The sequence below is a fragment of the Medicago sativa genome, chromosome 8, assembly GCF_051527215.1.
Source record: "Medicago sativa cultivar Bolivia chromosome 8, Bolivia_mono, whole genome shotgun sequence".
Taxonomy (NCBI): Eukaryota; Viridiplantae; Streptophyta; class Magnoliopsida; order Fabales; family Fabaceae; genus Medicago; species Medicago sativa.
This window is the reverse complement of record NC_140756.1, coordinates 46,217,921-46,236,587: the sequence shown is the minus strand read 5'-3', so window position 1 is coordinate 46,236,587 and position 18,667 is coordinate 46,217,921. Positions and strand designations below refer to the sequence as shown.

The 18,667-nt window shown below is 35.1% G+C and overlaps 2 protein-coding genes across 2 annotated transcripts; both read left to right on the top strand.

Moving 5' to 3' along the window:
* Positions 1-4,643: 4,643 nt before the first annotated feature.
* Positions 4,644-5,111, top strand: LOC146899322 (uncharacterized). Its single transcript, XM_085736746.1, has one exon. It carries the CDS (start codon positions 4,644-4,646, stop codon positions 5,109-5,111), a length of 468 nt encoding a protein of 155 aa, XP_085592872.1.
* A 4,311-nt stretch (positions 5,112-9,422) lies between these two features.
* Positions 9,423-12,791, top strand: LOC146899321 (uncharacterized). Its single transcript, XM_085736745.1, has 4 exons — positions 9,423-9,792; positions 9,995-11,454; positions 12,180-12,398; positions 12,606-12,791. Exons 1-4 carry the CDS (start codon positions 9,423-9,425, stop codon positions 12,789-12,791), a joined length of 2,235 nt encoding a protein of 744 aa, XP_085592871.1.
* Positions 12,792-18,667: the final 5,876 nt, after the last annotated feature.

The following is an 18,667-nucleotide window of genomic DNA, read 5'->3' as shown; positions in this document are numbered from 1 at the left end:
GTTCAACCTTCATATTTATCAAACTTCTAACCATATAGACTAAAATCTTGTTTTCGCGACAAGGGACATTCCAATACATTCATTTTACCGAATATGAAACGAAATAGGTTCACATATCATGTTTCGCATCAAGGGCCATCGAGGGTTCAACCTTTATATTTATTAAACTTGTAACGATATAAGCTAAAATCTCATTTTCGCAGCAAGGATCATCTCATTACTTTCTATTTACAAAATTTAAAACCAAATAGGTTCAATATTATGTTACGCATCAAAGGACATCGAGGGACAAATTCAACCTTCATGTTTATCAAACTTCTAACCATATAGGCTAAAATCTCATTTTTGCGACAAGGGTCATTCCAATACACTTTCATTTTACAGAATACAAAACCAATTAGTTTCATATATCATATTTTGCTTCAAGGGACATCGAGGGACAAGTTCAACCTTTATCTAACCATATAGGCTAAAATCTCATTTTCGCATCATGTTTCGCATCAAGGGACAAGTTCAAACTTCCTATTCATCAAACTTATAGGCATATACACCAAAATCTCATTTTCGCGGCAAGGTTCCTTCTAATACTTTCATTTTACCGAATACAAAACCAAATAGGGTCACATATCATGTTTCGCATTAAGGGACATCAAGAGACAAGTTCAAATTTCCTAATTATCAAACTTGTAGCCATGTAGGCCAAAATCTCATTTTCGAGACAAGGGTCATTCCAATACTTTCATTTTACTGAATACAAAACCAAATAGGTTCACATATCATGTTTTATGGTATATTAATACAAATGTGTTATTCACTAAATCAAAAGAAGAGAACAATGGTATTCACACAATAATATTCTCTTATATAGTAGATGCATCAGAAACACAGGCGAACAATATCTAACAATATCAAACAATAGTCACATGCATCTAAATCATGTTTTAGATCCATATTACCCTTATTTATGTCTTCGGAATTCTACTTCGAAACCAATAGAAATATGTACATATGGCGAAGAAAATAGATGCGTTTGCTACTTTAGTGATGATGAAAACCTGCTAAAACCATAACTAGTCCTAAATATCAATTTTCGTATCAACCGACAAGTTCAACCTTCTTTATCAAACTTCAAAACAATGGTCATAAAGGCACATTGTCACACTTCCAATTTACTAAATTTAGACTATGCTTAAAAATGAAGTTTCACATCAACTGACATCGAGGGACAAGTTCAACATTCCCATTTATCAAATTTCTAATCAAGTTTCCAATTTTCGCGTCAAGGGTCATCAAAAAACATTATAATAGAAGACAAAACTCATACTTCCAATTTATCTTTTAAAACCGTCTATGCTCAAATATCACATTTTTGCGTCAAGTGTCATCGAAACAAAATATTAACTTTCCTATTTATCAAATTTATATTAAACTAAAATCATTTTCGGTTTGAGGATCATTGAGCCTCATTTTCATACTTCCAGTTTAGTGAAATCCAAACAAACTCAGCTTAAAAATCATATTTCGCATCAAGGGACATCGAGGTACAAGTTCAACCTTCTCATTTATCATTTTTGTAACCATAAATGCTAAAACCTCATTTTCGCGACAAGAGTCATCGAGAAACAATATGATAGGAGAGAAAAAGCGTGTGTTCAATTTACCAAATTTAAAACAAAATAGGTTCAAATATCATGTTTCGCATAAAGGGATATAGAGGGACAAGTTCAACCTTCATATTTATCAAACTTCTAACCATATAGGCTAAAATCTCGTTTTCGCGACAAGGGACATTCCAATACATTCATTTTACCGAATATGAAACGAAATAGGTTCACATATCATGTTTCGCATCAAGGGCCATCGAGGGTTCAACCTTTATATTTATCAAACTTGTAACGATATAAGCTAAAATCTCGTTTTCGCAGCAAGGATCATCTCATTACTTTCTATTTACAAAATTTAAAACCAAATAGGTTCAATATTATGTTACGCATCAAAGGACATCGAGGGACAAATTCAACCTTCATGTTTATCAAACTTCTAACCATATAGGCTAAAATCTCATTTTTGCGACAAGGGTCATTCTAATACACTTTCATTTTACAGAATACAAAACCAAATAGTTTCATATATCATATTTTGCTTCAAGGGACATCGATGGACAAGTTCAACCTTTATCTAACCATATAGGCTAAAATCTCATTTTCGCATCATGTTTCGCATCAAGGGACAAGTTCAAACTTCCTATTCATCAAACTTATAGGCATATAGACCAAAATCTCATTTTCGCGACAAGGTTCCTTCTAATACTTTCATTTAACCGAATACAAAACCAAATAGGGTCACACATCATGTTTCGCATTAAGGGACATCAAGGGACAAGTTCAAATTTCCTAATTATCAAACTTGTAGCCATGTAGGCCAAAATCTCATTTTCGAGACAAGGGTCATTCCAATACTTTCATTTTACTGAATACAAAACCAAATAGGTTCACATATCATGTTTTATGGTATATTAATACAAATGTGTTGTTCACTAAATCAAAAGAAGAGAACAATGGTATTCACACAATAATATTCTCTTATATAGTAGATGCATCAGAAACACAGGCGAACAATATCTAACAATATCAAACAATAGTCACATGCATCTAAATCATGTTTTAGATCCATAGGTAATATTACTAAAGGAATGAAATGCCCTTAAACAACATCCTTGAAGTTGAAATTTTTGATGTATGGGGTATTGATTTCATGGGGCCATTTCCTTCTTCTTTTGGTAATCAATACATATTGGTGGTTGTTGACTATGTGTCCAAATGGGTTGAAGCCATTGCCTCCCCAACTGATGTAGAATTTCTACATGTCATATAACTATGTACACGTGAGTATATATAGGATCGTTTTCCGCAGGGAGTTGCGTTAATCATAAGCATTTTCACAATCTTTCATATTAAGGTATCGTTTATAAAATGTTTGTTTGTAACACTATATCCAAAAATGACATAAAAGTAAAAACGAGAGAAGATCGAACTATTTCGCTTGCGGTATAAGATGACAAGCAAGCATAACAGCAGTAATCTCTCGATCGATTAACAGACTCTAGCTTTATAACCAATATTATCACAATCATTTCTACAACATCCTTCGTGTCCAGAGCGATATCGTTATTTCTAAGTTAGCGTTTAAACATTCGTGTCCAAATCCCTTAAACGATAACAAAGTCGATCGGATAACTTAATCGACCGTGTCTAGCCTGATTAAGTATCCGAAAGCATTAAGTTCTTGATTTAAAAGTGATTATCAAAGGTTTACAAACTTGTCAAGAGTGATATAACATAAGATAGATTGTTATTCTAGTTCTAGATTCAAGAGTTCGTGTCCAAATCATCTTGAATCTCATTGAAAGCATTAAACATAAGAATAACAATAATATTGAATCATTAAGCTAGAACCTTATACATTAAAAGATCAAAAGATTACATAATAGCTTGTTTCTTACCTCAATACTACAAAGTAGATGATAGCTACACATAGACATGTATACTATGCAAAGGATGAAGGAAAGATGAAGATTCCATGTCAAGATCCTTCGTGTCCAAAGTGATCTTGAGTTGAATCTACTCCTAAACCACTTGCTTTGTGTTTCTCTCTTGGAAATAGCTCTGACCTCTCTCTTAGAATGTATAAAAATATCTAATGGAATAGTGAATGACCTAAAAGAGAGGTAAAAGTGCTATTTAAATGGGCTGTGTTTTTGTACCTGCGCTAATAGCGCAATTCACGCTAATAGCGTGGTAAGTCGGCCTATAATCTGGCCAATTGGAGTGTGCCACGTTGGTCCTTGCCCTGTTTTCTTCGCCATGGTTACGCTATTAGCGTAGTCTTCTGGAGCTTTTACGCTAATAGCGTAGATTACGCTAATAGCGTATTTCTTCAAACCCAGCTTCTGCTTCGCTCCAGGTACGCTATTGGCGTACCTCTCTGGACCAATTACGCTATTAGCTTGGAACACGCTAATAGCGTGTTCTTCAATTGTGCTGCAGGAATCACACCCCAGGTACGCTATTGGCGTATCTCTCTGGAACTTGGCATCTCTTGATCACGCTAATAGCGTATGATGCGCTAATAGCGTGGCTTCCTTGAATTTTGACGTTCCTTGTTCCTTGCTTGTATTTTCCTGCACAAAAAGGGTAGAATAAGGTTCAAAAGCATAAATGACATATTTGCATAATATTTGGAGTTTTCCATGGAGAATCTTGCAAAACAAGTCACTAAAATGCCTAAACTACCATATGAAACATATCACTTTTGAACACTTATCACCAACCAATGATGCACATGTAGTTATGAAATTGTTCAAAAAGATTATCTTTCCAAGGTTTGGGGTGCCAAGGGTTGTAGTAAGCGATGGAGGGTCTCACTTCGTTTCTAAACATTTTGAAAAACTTTTGCAAAAATATGGAGTGAGACATAAAGTTGTGACACCCTATCACCCACAAACTAGTGGACAAGTTGAGGTCTCAAATAGACAAATAAAAGACATTCTTGAAAAAACAATTTCTATCTCTAGGAAAGATTGGTCAAGTAAGCTTGATGATGCTCTTTGGGCCTATCGGACGGCTTACAAGACTCCCATTGGAATGACTCCTTTAAAACTAATTTATGGGAAATCTTGTCACCTTCCGGTTGAGCTTGAGCACAAGGCTTATTGGGCAATAAGGAACCTTAACTTGGACCCGAATTTAGCCGGTCAAAAAAGGAAACTTCAATTAAGTGAGTTAGAAGAACTTAGGATAGATGCCTATGAGAATGCTCGCATTTATAAAGAAAGAACAAAAAAATGGCATGATAAGCATATCCTTAAGAAGGACTTCAGAATTGGTGACCTTGTACTACTCTTTAACTCTATGATGAAGCTCTTCCCAGGAAAACTAAGGTCTAGGTGGTCTGGTCCGTTTCAAGTCCGTAAAGTCTATTCCTATGGGGCTATTGAAATCTTTTCTGAAAAAACAGGACCATTCAAGGTTAACAGGCAAAGGCTAAAAGTTTATAATGCAGGAGAAGGAACTGAAGTAGTGGCTGTTTGGAAACTTATTGACCCGCCTTAAAATCTTTCTTTTGTCAAGCTAATGACGGTAAAAGAGCGCTGTGTGGGAGGCAACCCACGAATTTAATTGTTTTTCCGTTATTTCCCTTTGTTTTGTAGGTAATTGTCCGACCATGATTCGAGAAAGCAAGAAAAAAATTGAAGATGGGAGCCAGAAAGGTGGCACGGCCCGTGCTAACATTGGCACGGCCGTGCCTGTATAAAACCTCAAAAATTCACCATTTTGGCAGAATGATGGCACGGCCCGTGCTAGGATTGGCACAGCCGTGCCAGCCTCCAGGCCTTCAAGCATCAATTTTTCTGCTATTCGGGGGGGGGGGGGGGGGGGGGGGGGCGCTAATGAAGTGTCTAGAGTCGTAGTGTTCCAAACTCCCTTGAACTTTATTCTTTGTTGTTGTTATACTCATATCTTGTTTTATTGTGAAAAATCTCCAATGAGAAAAGCATCCGGTTGCAATCTTTGAACAAATGTATGAGTAGGTATTTTAAGGAGCACGTTCTATCTTTAGTGTTAACTTAGACCCTTTAAAGTCTTTAGAGTAAAAGTAGTATAAGTTTGTGTGGGAAATTAATCAATTGTGTTTTAATGTTATATCTTCTTAATTGTAAAAGTTAAATGGGGCGGGAGAATGGCACCAACATGTGGGGGAAAGGACAATCCCTAACTTCCTAATTGTGGTGGTGACTCCCTAATTTTCCACCGGTGAGGGACTTAATTGGACCCTCACCCTAGAATTCACCGTTAAAACAACTAATAGTAGTAACTTTTTCTTGGAAAACAACAATTATTTATTCAAAAATCTTATATTTAATATTAAATATACAAGTTTCAACACAAAATTTCTATTTTTAACATCTTAACATGTCATGAATTTTCTAAACTCTTACTAAATTAAGATATCATCTAAAGAGGAAGCATTAGACTTGTTTCAAAAAAGTGCACAGAATTATATTAAATTTAAGATATCACCAAATAGAAAGCATTATACTCGTTTTAGAAATTTCGGCATGTTATATGGAGAAAGGAAAATGCCCTAACTGTAATTTGACATATGTGTTAATGAACAAACGTGTCATGAATTTTCTTGTTGCACCGCAACACACCATCGTTTTTTATCAACTTCTTCCAGAGAAAAACAGAGAGTGATGATTAAAAAGGTAGACCGAGTTAGGTTTACCGGTTCCCACGTTTCTACGTGTCTAGTGTAGATCCAAGAAGGGTGATGTGTTTTTGTGTTTGTGAAAAAGTGATCTCTTTTCTGAAGATAAACCTTCATTTTATACAAGTGGAAACTGCCCCATAAAACTACCTTTTGTAACCTCACATTTAAACCTCTCGTCTTTATATCATGTCGTCCAATGTGTCGAGCACATGATTTTTATGCGACCTCACCCATGTGCCGAGCAATTGAAATGTCGTATTTCGTCCTTATTCTATGAATTTAGAAGGGGATACAGTGTTATCTTCTATGTGATTGGCCAAAATATCTATTGTATCTAACATAATTAACTTAACATGGTTTTAAATTGAAACAAAAAAAAAAACTGCTATATAATTAAGGAAAAATTTGTAATAGAAAATGTTTGTCTAAATTAGATAGTTAGTTTTCAAATTCCTTATAGTTGTGACGTATATTTAGATTGAAATTTAAAATAAAAATAAAAAATTGAGTTGATAGGGGTAAATTTATCCAGGGTTGCTATATCACACAAAATAAATAACCACGAAAACCACAACACAATACAATTCAGTTATAAATATTACTGTTTTAATATTAAAAAAAACTCAAAAATGGGTATTTCGTGGAAAAGTTCTTATTATTCGTTGATTTGCTCTTCGTTGTATAAGGCATTTAAAAAATTTATCAGAAAAGAAAAGTCTGACAAAAAAGTAGTTATAGGGTAATTTTATAGGGAAATAGTTATTATATGATAGTTTAACTCTTAAGTTGCCTTTATCTTTAAAAAAACTCTTAAGTTGCCATTATATAATGATGATATAGACTATTAAAAAAATTGTGCTTCTATTTAGTGTTAATTTTGTTTTAAACTTTTCAAAGACCAAAGTAATTTGTTTCAATCAAATCGAATACAAAAGACAACTTTTTATAGAGACCAGATCATATGATCGAATTATTAAATTCAATTTCGTTAAATTATGAAATTTGACCATTGATACAATAATTCAGTTCTCTTTATAGATCGATCATCGGTTAGTATTTTAGAAATACTGATTTTTGTATTTTTTTTTTTGAATAAAAATACTGATTTTTGTATTTGTTTTTGTTCAAATTTGTAAAAGAAATCTTTTCTTTCTTTTTTTTTTTTTTTAAAAAGGTAAGATTGATGTTAGGAGCTCCGTATCCCACGGAAGCACAACAACAAAAATTTGTTAGTGATCAATAAACAATATGTTTATATATATATATATATATATATATATATATATATATATATTTGTCAAATAGCCTGGTGGTTAGACCTCACATAATTTAATTGTGGAGAAGTGAAGTGTCCAGGGTTCGAACCCCGGCCCATGCATATAATAAACAATACACCCTCCGGTCACTATTATAAGCAAAAAACAACATTTTGAATTCATTCATTTAATGATGTATGTGGTATATAATAAAGACCAAATACATCATTAAATGAGTGAATCTAAAATTCTAAAATGTTGTTTTTTGCTATAATAGTGACCGGAGGGTGTATGTTTTTAAGTTTTGAGGGGAAGTGAGAGAGGGTTTTTAGAATTAATGAAGAAGAAAAGACATGAAAAGGAGAGAGTATATATTATCCCAACTTGTATTCTCTGCTCATAATAAATACTATATATTCATATTTTTTTCCCTCTCCACTTAAAAATACTCTCACAAGCAAGATGAGTGATTCCTCTTTTTTTCTTATAGCTAACTCCCAAACAAAATTCATTTAAATATTACACAATTAAGGAACTGATGAGTCAATAATTAGTCTAATTTAATGCATTATTTAGTTTAGTTTTATAAAGATTTTATTTTATTTTATTGCATATTTATTACCTTTTTGAATATTTTACTTTAAATTGCTTTTTATTATATTTTAGGAACGAATATATGGTGGAAGGTGTCTTGGAGCAAAAGAAAGAGGACTGGAGCAAATACAGTGCGAAAATACGGAACAAAAATATGTTCCCACCAAGTCAGAAGCTTGGCACGGCCAGTGCCAACATGTGGCACGGCCGTGCCACCTCCAGAGGCCACTTTTGCTGCTTTTTCTTCAAGCCCAAGTTACCCTGTTGCAGCTTTACTGTTTTGCCCTTTTAGTTGCTTAGTTTCTAAGTCAATTGTAAAGCTATAAATAGAGTAGCTCTCCACCATAAACATTCACCGTTACTTTGAATATTGCAAGTATTATTTCAATAAAGTCTTTATTTCCTTTTACTTTCTTTCTCGTAATTTACTTTATCGCATTCTCTCTTCTTCCCCCATGTCTACGATGAACATGAGTGAGTAGACTTCTTTGTCTTGGGATTGTTGGGTAAGTCTAATGACGTAATCCGGATCAAGCCAAGCCTTAAACCCTAATTATATGTTACCTTAATTCCTAATCTAAATTCACCGTTTTAACATGAATTAATTATTATCAAACTGTGGAAGCGAACGCGGAGGGTTTGATAATGGTTAATTCATCATCACAGATATCAATTCATAAAGCGAACGCGGAGCTTTGATATCCGAACAAGTGAATTTGGACAAGGTTTGCGAAACATGAGAATAGTCTAGCAAACCTTGGGACACATAAAGTTTCGATCTTCAAGGGTCCCAAAGGCAATCACCCATGAGAATAGGTGTGGTTGTTGGAGGGATACACTCACTGACTTCGAGAGAAGCTGTGATATTCTAAAGAGAAACTTGTCCTTAGAAATTAAGATTAACATAGAATTATAAAGTTTAAGGCTTGCTTGTGAAGAGATTCATTATTATGATGAACCAATGATCCCAAGGCTCTTTATTATTATTGTTATTTACTTTCAAACAACTGCACTCTCAAACTTCTTATTTCTTTCTCCTCTAATCATTTTCTAAAAGTTAATTAGATTGAACAACTCCCTAGCGGAACGATACTCTACTTACTACTATTACTTCGATAGGCCGTGCACTTGCGGTTTGGCCCTATCAAGTTTTTGGAGCCGTTGTCGGGGAGTTAACTAATTTGGTTAACTTTTTTTTAGTGATTAGAATTCTCTCTTCTTCTTTATCTCTTCTTTCTCTTTTTATTTTTAGTTTTCCTTCACCATTAACTTCTTGGAAAGCACAAAAATAACACCAACATGGCTGAAAAATGTGCTCTTAAAGAATACGTGACTCCTTCAACGGAAGAGCCATATGCTATTATTGTGTATCCAACGGTTGAGGGTGAAGACTTTGAAATTAAGCCTGTCCAACTTAAGATGGTGCAACAAAATTATTTTTCGGGATCCCCCGATGAGGATCCCAATCTCCACATCTCAACTTTTTGGCGGCTCACTGTAACATATAAGAAAAACCAAGAAACTTTAAGACTGCATCTCTTCCCTTTTTCTCTAAAAGACAAGGCTCTTAATTGGTTCCATTCCCTAAGAGTTGGTTCTATCACCTCATGGGACCAATTAAAGCAAGAATTTCTCATCCGTTTCCTTCCTCCGTCAAAACAACCAAGGGGTAAGTTTTAACCAAAGCCCCAATCCCTTGGTTCAAGAAACAACACCACCAAGTTATGCAATTGATCAAAAGGTTATTCAAAAGTCTAATCTCGAACTTTTAATGGAAAATTTTCTTTTTAACCAATCCGAACAGCTCAAGGAGCTTGCGAATCAAACTAGACTTTTGAATGACTCTTTTGTTACACTTACATCAAAAATAGACTCGATTTCCTCTCACAACAAAATCTTAGAGACTCAGCTCTCTCTAGTTGTTCAAGAATTTTGCCAACCTAGAATGAACGCCGTTACGCTTAGGAGTGGTAAGCAATTAGAGGACCCCTTAAGAGTCAAGCCTAGTGAGGTTGAGGAAAAGACTAGTAAACCACAAAGTGAGATGACTAGAGAAGAGAGTGAGAAACCACAAAGTGAAGAAGTTACACCACCTCCCTTCAAACAAAAAATTCCTTTCCCTCAGAGATTTGCAAAGTCTAAGCTTGATGAGCAATTTAAAAAGTTCATTGAAATGATGAATAAAATCTACATTGATGTTCCCTTCACCGATGTCCTAACTCAAATGCCTACCTATGCTAAATTTTTAAAAGAAATTCTTTCAAAAAAGAGGAAAATTGAGGAGAGTGAAACGGTGAACCTTATGGAAGAGTGTAGTGCCATCATCCAAAATAAATTGCCACCAAAGCTTAAAGACCCAAGAAGTTTCTCCATACCTTGTGTCATAGGCCCTGAAATGGTAAAAAAGGTAATGTGTGACTTAGGAGCAAGTGTCAATTTAATGCCTTATCCTCTTTACGAAAGGTTGGGATTGGGGGAACTTAAGTCAACAAGAATGACCTTACAATTAGCAGACCATTCCATTAAGTACTCAGCTGGAATCATAGAGGATGTCCCTGTCAAGGTAGGAGAAATATATATCCCTGCAGATTTTGTTGTCATGGAAATAGAGGAGGACAGCGAAGTACCGATACTTTTGGGAAGGCCCTTCCTTGCTACCGCAGGAGCCATAATTGATGTTAAGCATGGTAAGTTGGCATTTAATGTTGGTAAGGAAACCGTTGAATTCGAACTCGCTAAACTAATGAAAAATCCTTCCATCAAAGACTCTTATTGCATGCTAGATATAATTGACCATTGTGTGAAAGAATGCTCATTAGCATCAACTACACATGATGGTTTGGAGGTATACTTGGTTAGTGATGCAGGTACAAAGCTAGATAGAGATGCCGAAGAGTATGAGAAGTTGTTGGATGAAACTCCTCCTATGGAAGATATGGGCGTGGAGGAACTAATGGGAGAAGAACCAGCCCTTCCACCAAAAGAGGCACCAAAGGTGGAGCTTAAACCACTCCCACCAAGCTTGAGGTATGAATTCTTAGGCCCTAATTCAACTTACCCTGTTATTGTGAATGCAAATCTAAATGAGGTTGAAACTGAAAAGTTGCTTTATGTCCTCAAGAAGTATCCTAAAGTTATAGGTTATACCATCGACGACATTAAAGTAATAAACCCCTCATTATGCACACATAGGATATTACTTGAGGAGGACTATAAGCCCTCCGTTGAACACCAAAGAAGGTTGAACCCTGACATGAAAGAAGTTGTGAAAAAAGAGGTCTTAAAACTCCTAGATGCAGGTGTTCTCTACCCAATTTCTGATTCCAAATGGGTTAGCCCGGTTCAAGTAGTACCTAAAAAGGGTGGTCTCACAGTTATTAAGAATGATAAAAATGAATCCATTGCAACTAGAACCGTCACCGGTTGGAGAATGTGTATTGACTATAGGAAGCTTAACAAGGCAACCCGTGAAGATCACTTCCCACTCCCCTTTATAGACCAAATGTTAGAAAGGTTAGCTAAGCATTCACACTTTTGTTACTTAGATGGGTATTCCGGATTCTTCCAAATACCTATTCACCCTAATGACCAAGAGAAAACCACTTTCACATGCCCCTTTGATACCTTTGCCTATAGGAGAATGCCTTTTGGTCTTTGCATGCCCCCGCTACTTTTCAAAGATGCATGATGTCTATTTTTTCTGATTTTGTTGAAAATATAATGGAAGTCTTCATGGATGATTTCTCTGTGCATGGATCTAGTTTTGATAATTGTTTGACTAACCTGGAAAAAATTTTGGAAAGATGTGGACAGGTGAACTTAGTGTTGAATTGGGAGAAGTGTCACTTCATGGTAAGAGAAGGAATTGTCCTAGGACACTTAGTTTCTGAACGGGGTATAGAGGTGGACAAAGCAAAAATTGAAATTATTGAAAAAATGTCTCCTCCTAACTCGGTAAAGGAAGTAAGAAGTTTCCTAGGGCATGCATGATTTTACCGCCGTTTCATAAAAGATTTTTCTTCAATAACTAAGCCACTAACAAGCTTGCTCCTTAAGGATACAGATTTTGTGTTTGATGATGCATGCCTAAAAGCATTTTGCAGGTTGAAAGAAGCTTTGGTCACTGCTCCAATCATACAACCACCGGATTGGAACTTACCTTTCGAAATAACGTGTGATGCTAGTGACTATGCGGTAGGGGCTGTGTTGGGACAAAGAAAAGACAAGAAGATGCATGCCATTTATTATGCAAGAAAGACCCTTGATGGGGCACAGGTAAACTATGCCACAACAGAAAAAGAATTGTTAGCGGTAGTCTATGCCATTGACAAATTTCGGCCATACTTGGTAGGATCAAAAATCATCATTTACACAGATCACTCGGCAATAAAATATTTGTTAAACAAGAAAGATGCCAAGCCGAGGTTGATCCGGTGGATTTTGCTCCTCCAAGAATTTGACCTTGAAATAAAAGATAAAAAGGGTACCGAAAATGTTGTAGCTGATCACTTGTCTCGCCTTAGGGAAACCAATGAGAATGAGTTGCCCCTGGATGATTCATTCCCGGATGACCAACTCTTCTTATTGGCACAAACTAACGCACCTTGGTATGTAGATTTTGTTAACTTTCTTGGAGCTGGAGTACTACCACCTGGATTGAGCTACTAACAAAAGAAGAAGTTCTTCCATGACCTCAAACATTACTATTGGGATGAACCTTACCTTTTCAAAAGAGGCTCGGATCGGATCTTCAGAAGATGCATTCCTGAAAACGAGGTAAGTAGTATTCTAACCCACTGCCACTCCTCTTCTTACGGTGGCCACGCCAGTACTCAAAAGACTTCTTTCAAAATTCTTCAATCTGGTTTCTGGTGGCCATCACTTTTCAAGGATGTGCATCAATTCGTTTCTAAATGTGACAGATGTCAGCGCACCGGTAACATCACTAAGAGGAATTAAATGCCCTTAAACAACATTCTTGAAGTCGAAATTTTCGATGTATGGGGTGTTGATTTCATGGGGCATTTCCCCTCCTCTTTTGGAAATCAATACATACTGGTGGCGGTTGACTATGTGTCCAAATGGGTTGAGGCTGTTGCCTCTCCCACTAATGATGCACATGTTGTTATAAAGTTTTTCAAAAAGATTATCTTTCCAAGGTTTGGAGTGCCAAGGGTTGTAATAAGTGATGGCGGGTCTCATTTCATCTCTAAATTTTTCGAAAAACTTTTACAAAAGTATGGAGTGAAACACAAAATTGCTACACCCTATCACCCACAAACTAGTGGACAAGTTGAGGTCTCCAATAGACAAATAAAAGTCATTCTTGAAAAAACAGTTTCAAACTCTAGGAAGGATTGGTCAAGTAAGCTCGACGATGCTCTTTGGGCTTATAGAACAGCTTACAAAACTCCAATTGGAATGACACCTTTTAAACTAATTTATGGAAAATCTTGTCACCTTCCGGTTGAACTTGAGCACAAAGCTTATTGGGCAATAAGAAGCCTCAACTTGGACCCAAAGTTAGCCGGTCATAAGAGAAAACTTCAATTAAGTGAGTTAGAGGAACTTAGGATAAATGCTTATGAGAATGCCCGTATTTACAAAGAACGAACTAAAAATTGGCATGACAAGCATATCCTCAAAAGGAACTTCAAGAGCGGTGATCTTGTGCTGCTCTTTAACTCTAGGTTAAGGCTTTTTCCAGGTAAGTTAAGATCAAGGTGGTCTGGTCCGTTCACTGTTCGTACTGTCTACCCCTATGGGGCAATTGAAATTTTTTCTGAAAAGACTGGACCTTTCAAAGTTAATGGCCAAAGACTAAAGATTTACAATGCAGGTGAAGCTGTTGAAGAAGAAACAATCCTAACCCTCTCAGATCCTCCATGAGGAACTACTCTTACATCTTTCGTCAAGCTAATGACATTAAAAGAGCGCTTCGTGGGAGGCAACCCACACATTTAATTGCTTTTGTTTGTTTTAAGTTGTTTTGTAGGTAATTGTTCAACTATGATTCGAAAAAGGAAGCAAAACTGAAGACCGGTGTCCAGAAGGATGGCACGGCCCGTGCTGATGTTGGCACGGCCGTGCCACCCTACAGACTCAGAAAAATCAATTTTTTTTTTGCACTTTTGGCACATTGTGAGCTTTCCGCATCCCTTCCTTCTACTTCTCCTTCTTCTTCTTCTCTTTTATTTCTCTTTTCTTTGAATCATTGAGGACAATGCTTCCCCTAAGTGTGTGTGTGTGTGTGTGTGTGGGGGGGGGGGGGGGGGGGGGTCTAATAAATTGTCTAGAGTCGTAGTGTTTCCGAACTCCCTTGAACTTTATTGTTTTGTTTTATTTTTATAGCGAAAGGCATGATTAAGTAGCTTGTTTTTAATGTAAAATATGGCATAAAATTTTTGTTTTGTCTCTTCTTTAAAGGTTGTTTCTTGTACATGAAAGTAGTTCTTGTGTTTCTTGTGTTCTTGCTATACCCATATCTTGTTTTATTGAAAAAAAACTCTCCAATGAGAAAAGCACCCGGTTGCAATCTTTGAGCAAGTGTATGAATAGGTATTTTAAGGAGCACGTTCTATCTTTAATGTTAACTTAGACCCTTTAAAGTCTTTAGAGTAAAAGTAGTATAAAGTTTGTGTGGGAAATTAATCAATTGTGCTTCAATGTTATATTCTTAATTGTTAAAAGTTAAATGGGGCGGGAGAATGGCACCAACATGTGGGGAAAGGACAATCCCTAACTTCCTAATTGTGGTGGTGACTCCCTAATTTGAACTTTAAAAAAAAAAATTCATCAATGCTAGGGGGAAAGGACAATTACATCCAAAAAGACTTCCTACGCGGAGATGAAATAAAAAGAAATTTTGCAGCACTGCCTAGGGTGATTTTGAATCTAGGGGGAAAGGACAATTACATCCAAAAAGACTTCCTATAAGGATAGATAACCCCTAAGCACCTGCATCCCCTTGTGCTTAATTGTTAATTTAATTCAATTTTAACTTAAATTCCCATCACTCTTATATGAAATGAAGAAAGGACTTTTCTCGGTTACTTTAGCATTAAGGAGAGAACCTATTCCTCATAATATCTGTCTTATACAGGAGCAAGAAAAAGGTTGGACTGCACACACACACTCACTTGAGACTTGATGTTGGGTTGAATAGGATCACGAGGAATATTTGAAATTATGATTAGTGTACTTGAAACAAAACCTTCAAAGAGACTTGTGTTTTCAATTGCATTGCCATAATTAATCCTTTTAGTTGCTGCTATGTCTATTGCCTTTTGCTTGAGGACAAGCAAAGATTCAAGTGTGGGGGAGTTTGATGAGTCAATAATTAGTCTAATTTAATGCATTATTTAGTTTAGTTTTATAAAGATTTGATTTGATTTTATTGCATATTTATTTCCTTTTTGAATATTTTACTTTAAATTGCTTTTTATTATATTTTAGGAACGAATATATGGTGGAAGGTGTCTTGGAGCAAAAGAAAGAGGACTGGAGCAAATACAGTGCGAAAATACGGAACAAAAATATGTTCCCACCGAGTCAGAAGCTTGGCACGGCCAGTGCCAACATGTGGCACGGCCGTGCCACCTCCAGAGGCCACTTTTGCTGCTTTTTCTTCAAGCCCAAGTTACCCTGTTGCAGCTTTACTGTTTTGCCCTTTTAGTTGCTTAGTTTCTAAGTCAATTGTAAAGCTATAAATAGAGTAGCTCTCCACCATAAACATTCACCTTTACTTTGAATATTGCAAGTATTATTTCAATAAAGTCTTTATTTCCTTTTACTTTGTTTCTCGCAATTTACTTTATCGCATTCTCTCTTCTTCCCCCATGTCTACGATGAACATGAGTGAGTAGACTTCTTTGTCTTGGGATTGTTGGGTAAGTCTAATGACGTAATCCGGATTAAGCCAAGCCTTAAACCCTAATTATATGTTACCTTAATTCCTAATCTAAATTCACCGTTTTAACATGAATTAATTATTATCAAACTGTGGAAGCGAACGCGGAGGGTTTGATAATGGTTAATTCATCATCACAGATATCAATTCATAAAGCGAACGCGGAGCTTTGATATCCGAACAAGTGAATTTGGACAAGGTTTGCGAAACATGAGAATAGTCTAGCAAACCTTGGGACACATAAAGTTTCGATCTTCAAGGGTCCCAAAGGCAATCACCCATGAGAATAGGTGTGGTTGTTGGAGGGATACACTCACTGACTTCGAGAGAAGCTGTGATATGCTAAAGAGAAACTTGTCCTTAGAAATTAAGATTAACATAGAATTATAAAGTTTAAGGCTTGCTTGAGAAGAGATTCGTTATTATGATGAACCAATGATCCCAAGGCTCTTTATTATTATTGTTATTTACTTTCAAACAACTGCACTCTCAAACTTCTTATTTCTTTCTCCTCTAATCATTTTCTAAAAGTTAATTAGATTGAACAACTCCCTAGCGGAACGATACTCTACTTACTACTATTACTTCGATAGGCCGTGCACTTGCGGTTTGGCACTATCAGGAACCATATCATGTGACAAAACGCTTAACATGAAACAATTTATGTTACATCATACGATTCACAATTTTGTGATTCAACCACCGAACATGAGACAATCTACATTGCATCATAGATTCACAATTAAGGAACCATATCATGTGACAAAACACATACTTGTGAAGACAATTACCAATTTTCTTCTTACAAATTGTATTCCATCATACAATTCTCATTCAATTTTCAGTATGACAAAAAACTTATGTGCATCTATTCATATGTGCTTTTTCATATGATTCTTAATGTTGACTACTCATGATTTCTTTAAAACAGTAATTTTCTCAAAGTTTTTTTAACCACAAAAAATGTATTTTAAGTTAAGATTCACATTTTTTTTACAAAAATAATATTAAAATCATACGAAAAACATCTAAAATTTTTTACCTAAGATCTTCATTTTTTTCAATATTCTATTTTAGAGTGCAAGTGTTTTGTTATAATTTCTTTATAATATTATTTTCAGGGCAAATCTTAAAAATATATGTAAAATGATTACAATTTAAATAATATATATAATTAGAAATAAAGTTGTATTTATTAAAAAATATAATAAAATAATCAAAGATAATTATATGAAAAATTATTAAAGCATTCAATACATTTTTATTATTTATTTTTTATCCACTGAATAATAATTTTGAGATAGGACACAAGATACTTAAAGTAAAAATCTTTTTAAATTTGGTTTCATGATAGAGTAATGTTTTTATTTGATGAGTGTTTTGAAACACTTTGTTATTTCAAAGTTGATTAATTGGAAGGAAATGGATCAAGGGATTAGAATGGAAAGAGTAATTATTTAGTGAAAGTTGCACACACATAAAAGAGAATCTAAATTATGTTAATTTTATTTCGGACATACATTGATTGATTGCTTATATAGCAAGTAATTCAACCAATTAACAAACTCAACATAAACCAGCTAACAAACTGATTACTTGTCAAACAAGTCACTTAACAAACAAACTAACTAATCTCAACACTAACTAACTAACACATGGATTACTTGTCAAGAAATTACCTCAACCAATATACATTACCTCCCAACACTTCAACTAACTCCTATTGACTAATGATTCCATCCCTATCAATTTCTTCAAATCATCAAACCTCCTTTTCTTCAAAGGTTTTGTGTGTATATAAACTAATTGTATCTAGTGTTACACTACTCAAGTTCTAGTTTCTGCTTATGTACTTGGTCTCAAAGGAAAAAAAATAATGACTAAATTTAGCAGGTATACTAAACGTATCGTCAAGTAATAATCTTTATAATAAGTTCATCACCACAAGGATTGTCAAATTCCTACTTACTACTGCGAATATTAGATTAGAATTAAGTAACAGGGGGTTGCACTTGCCAATGGTCGAGTTGAAGCAAATAAAGAGAAAAAGTGATTAGGTCATCCTTGATTCCTCTTTCTTTCACTGCTTATTTATTAATTAGGCCCCTTTCCTAAAATTCTCTAAATAAAATAAAGTTTTCAAGACATTTGATCATAGTAGCTATTTCCCTGTTGGACATGACGTCTTCTTTTCATAATCAGAATTCCCTAGATTCTCAGGCTTAAGGCTCTTAATTGTACAAAGGAGTTAATACAAGCACTAATCTATGTTAACTAATTCCTATTAATAAACCGAGAAAAATTAAATCTAAAATAAATAATTAGGCGATCGTTGTCATTGTCTTAAATTCGTCAGATAGTATTAATTCATGTGATCTTCATGACGACTTTCAAGAACATGTTTAATTGGAGGAAAACTAAATAGAAACAATTAATTTAGTTAAAACGAATAATAACTAGTGCAAATCCAATGGTCTAGGTTAGCGGTCGTCAGTTGAGATTGGATCATTTCATGAACTTCCATAGACACACAAAAGGCATTTTATGAACAAGTTATAAATGAATGAAAATTTATCTAGAGTAATTGTTTTCAAATAAACCAATAGATTACATAGTTAAAGCCGTTACAAAGAGG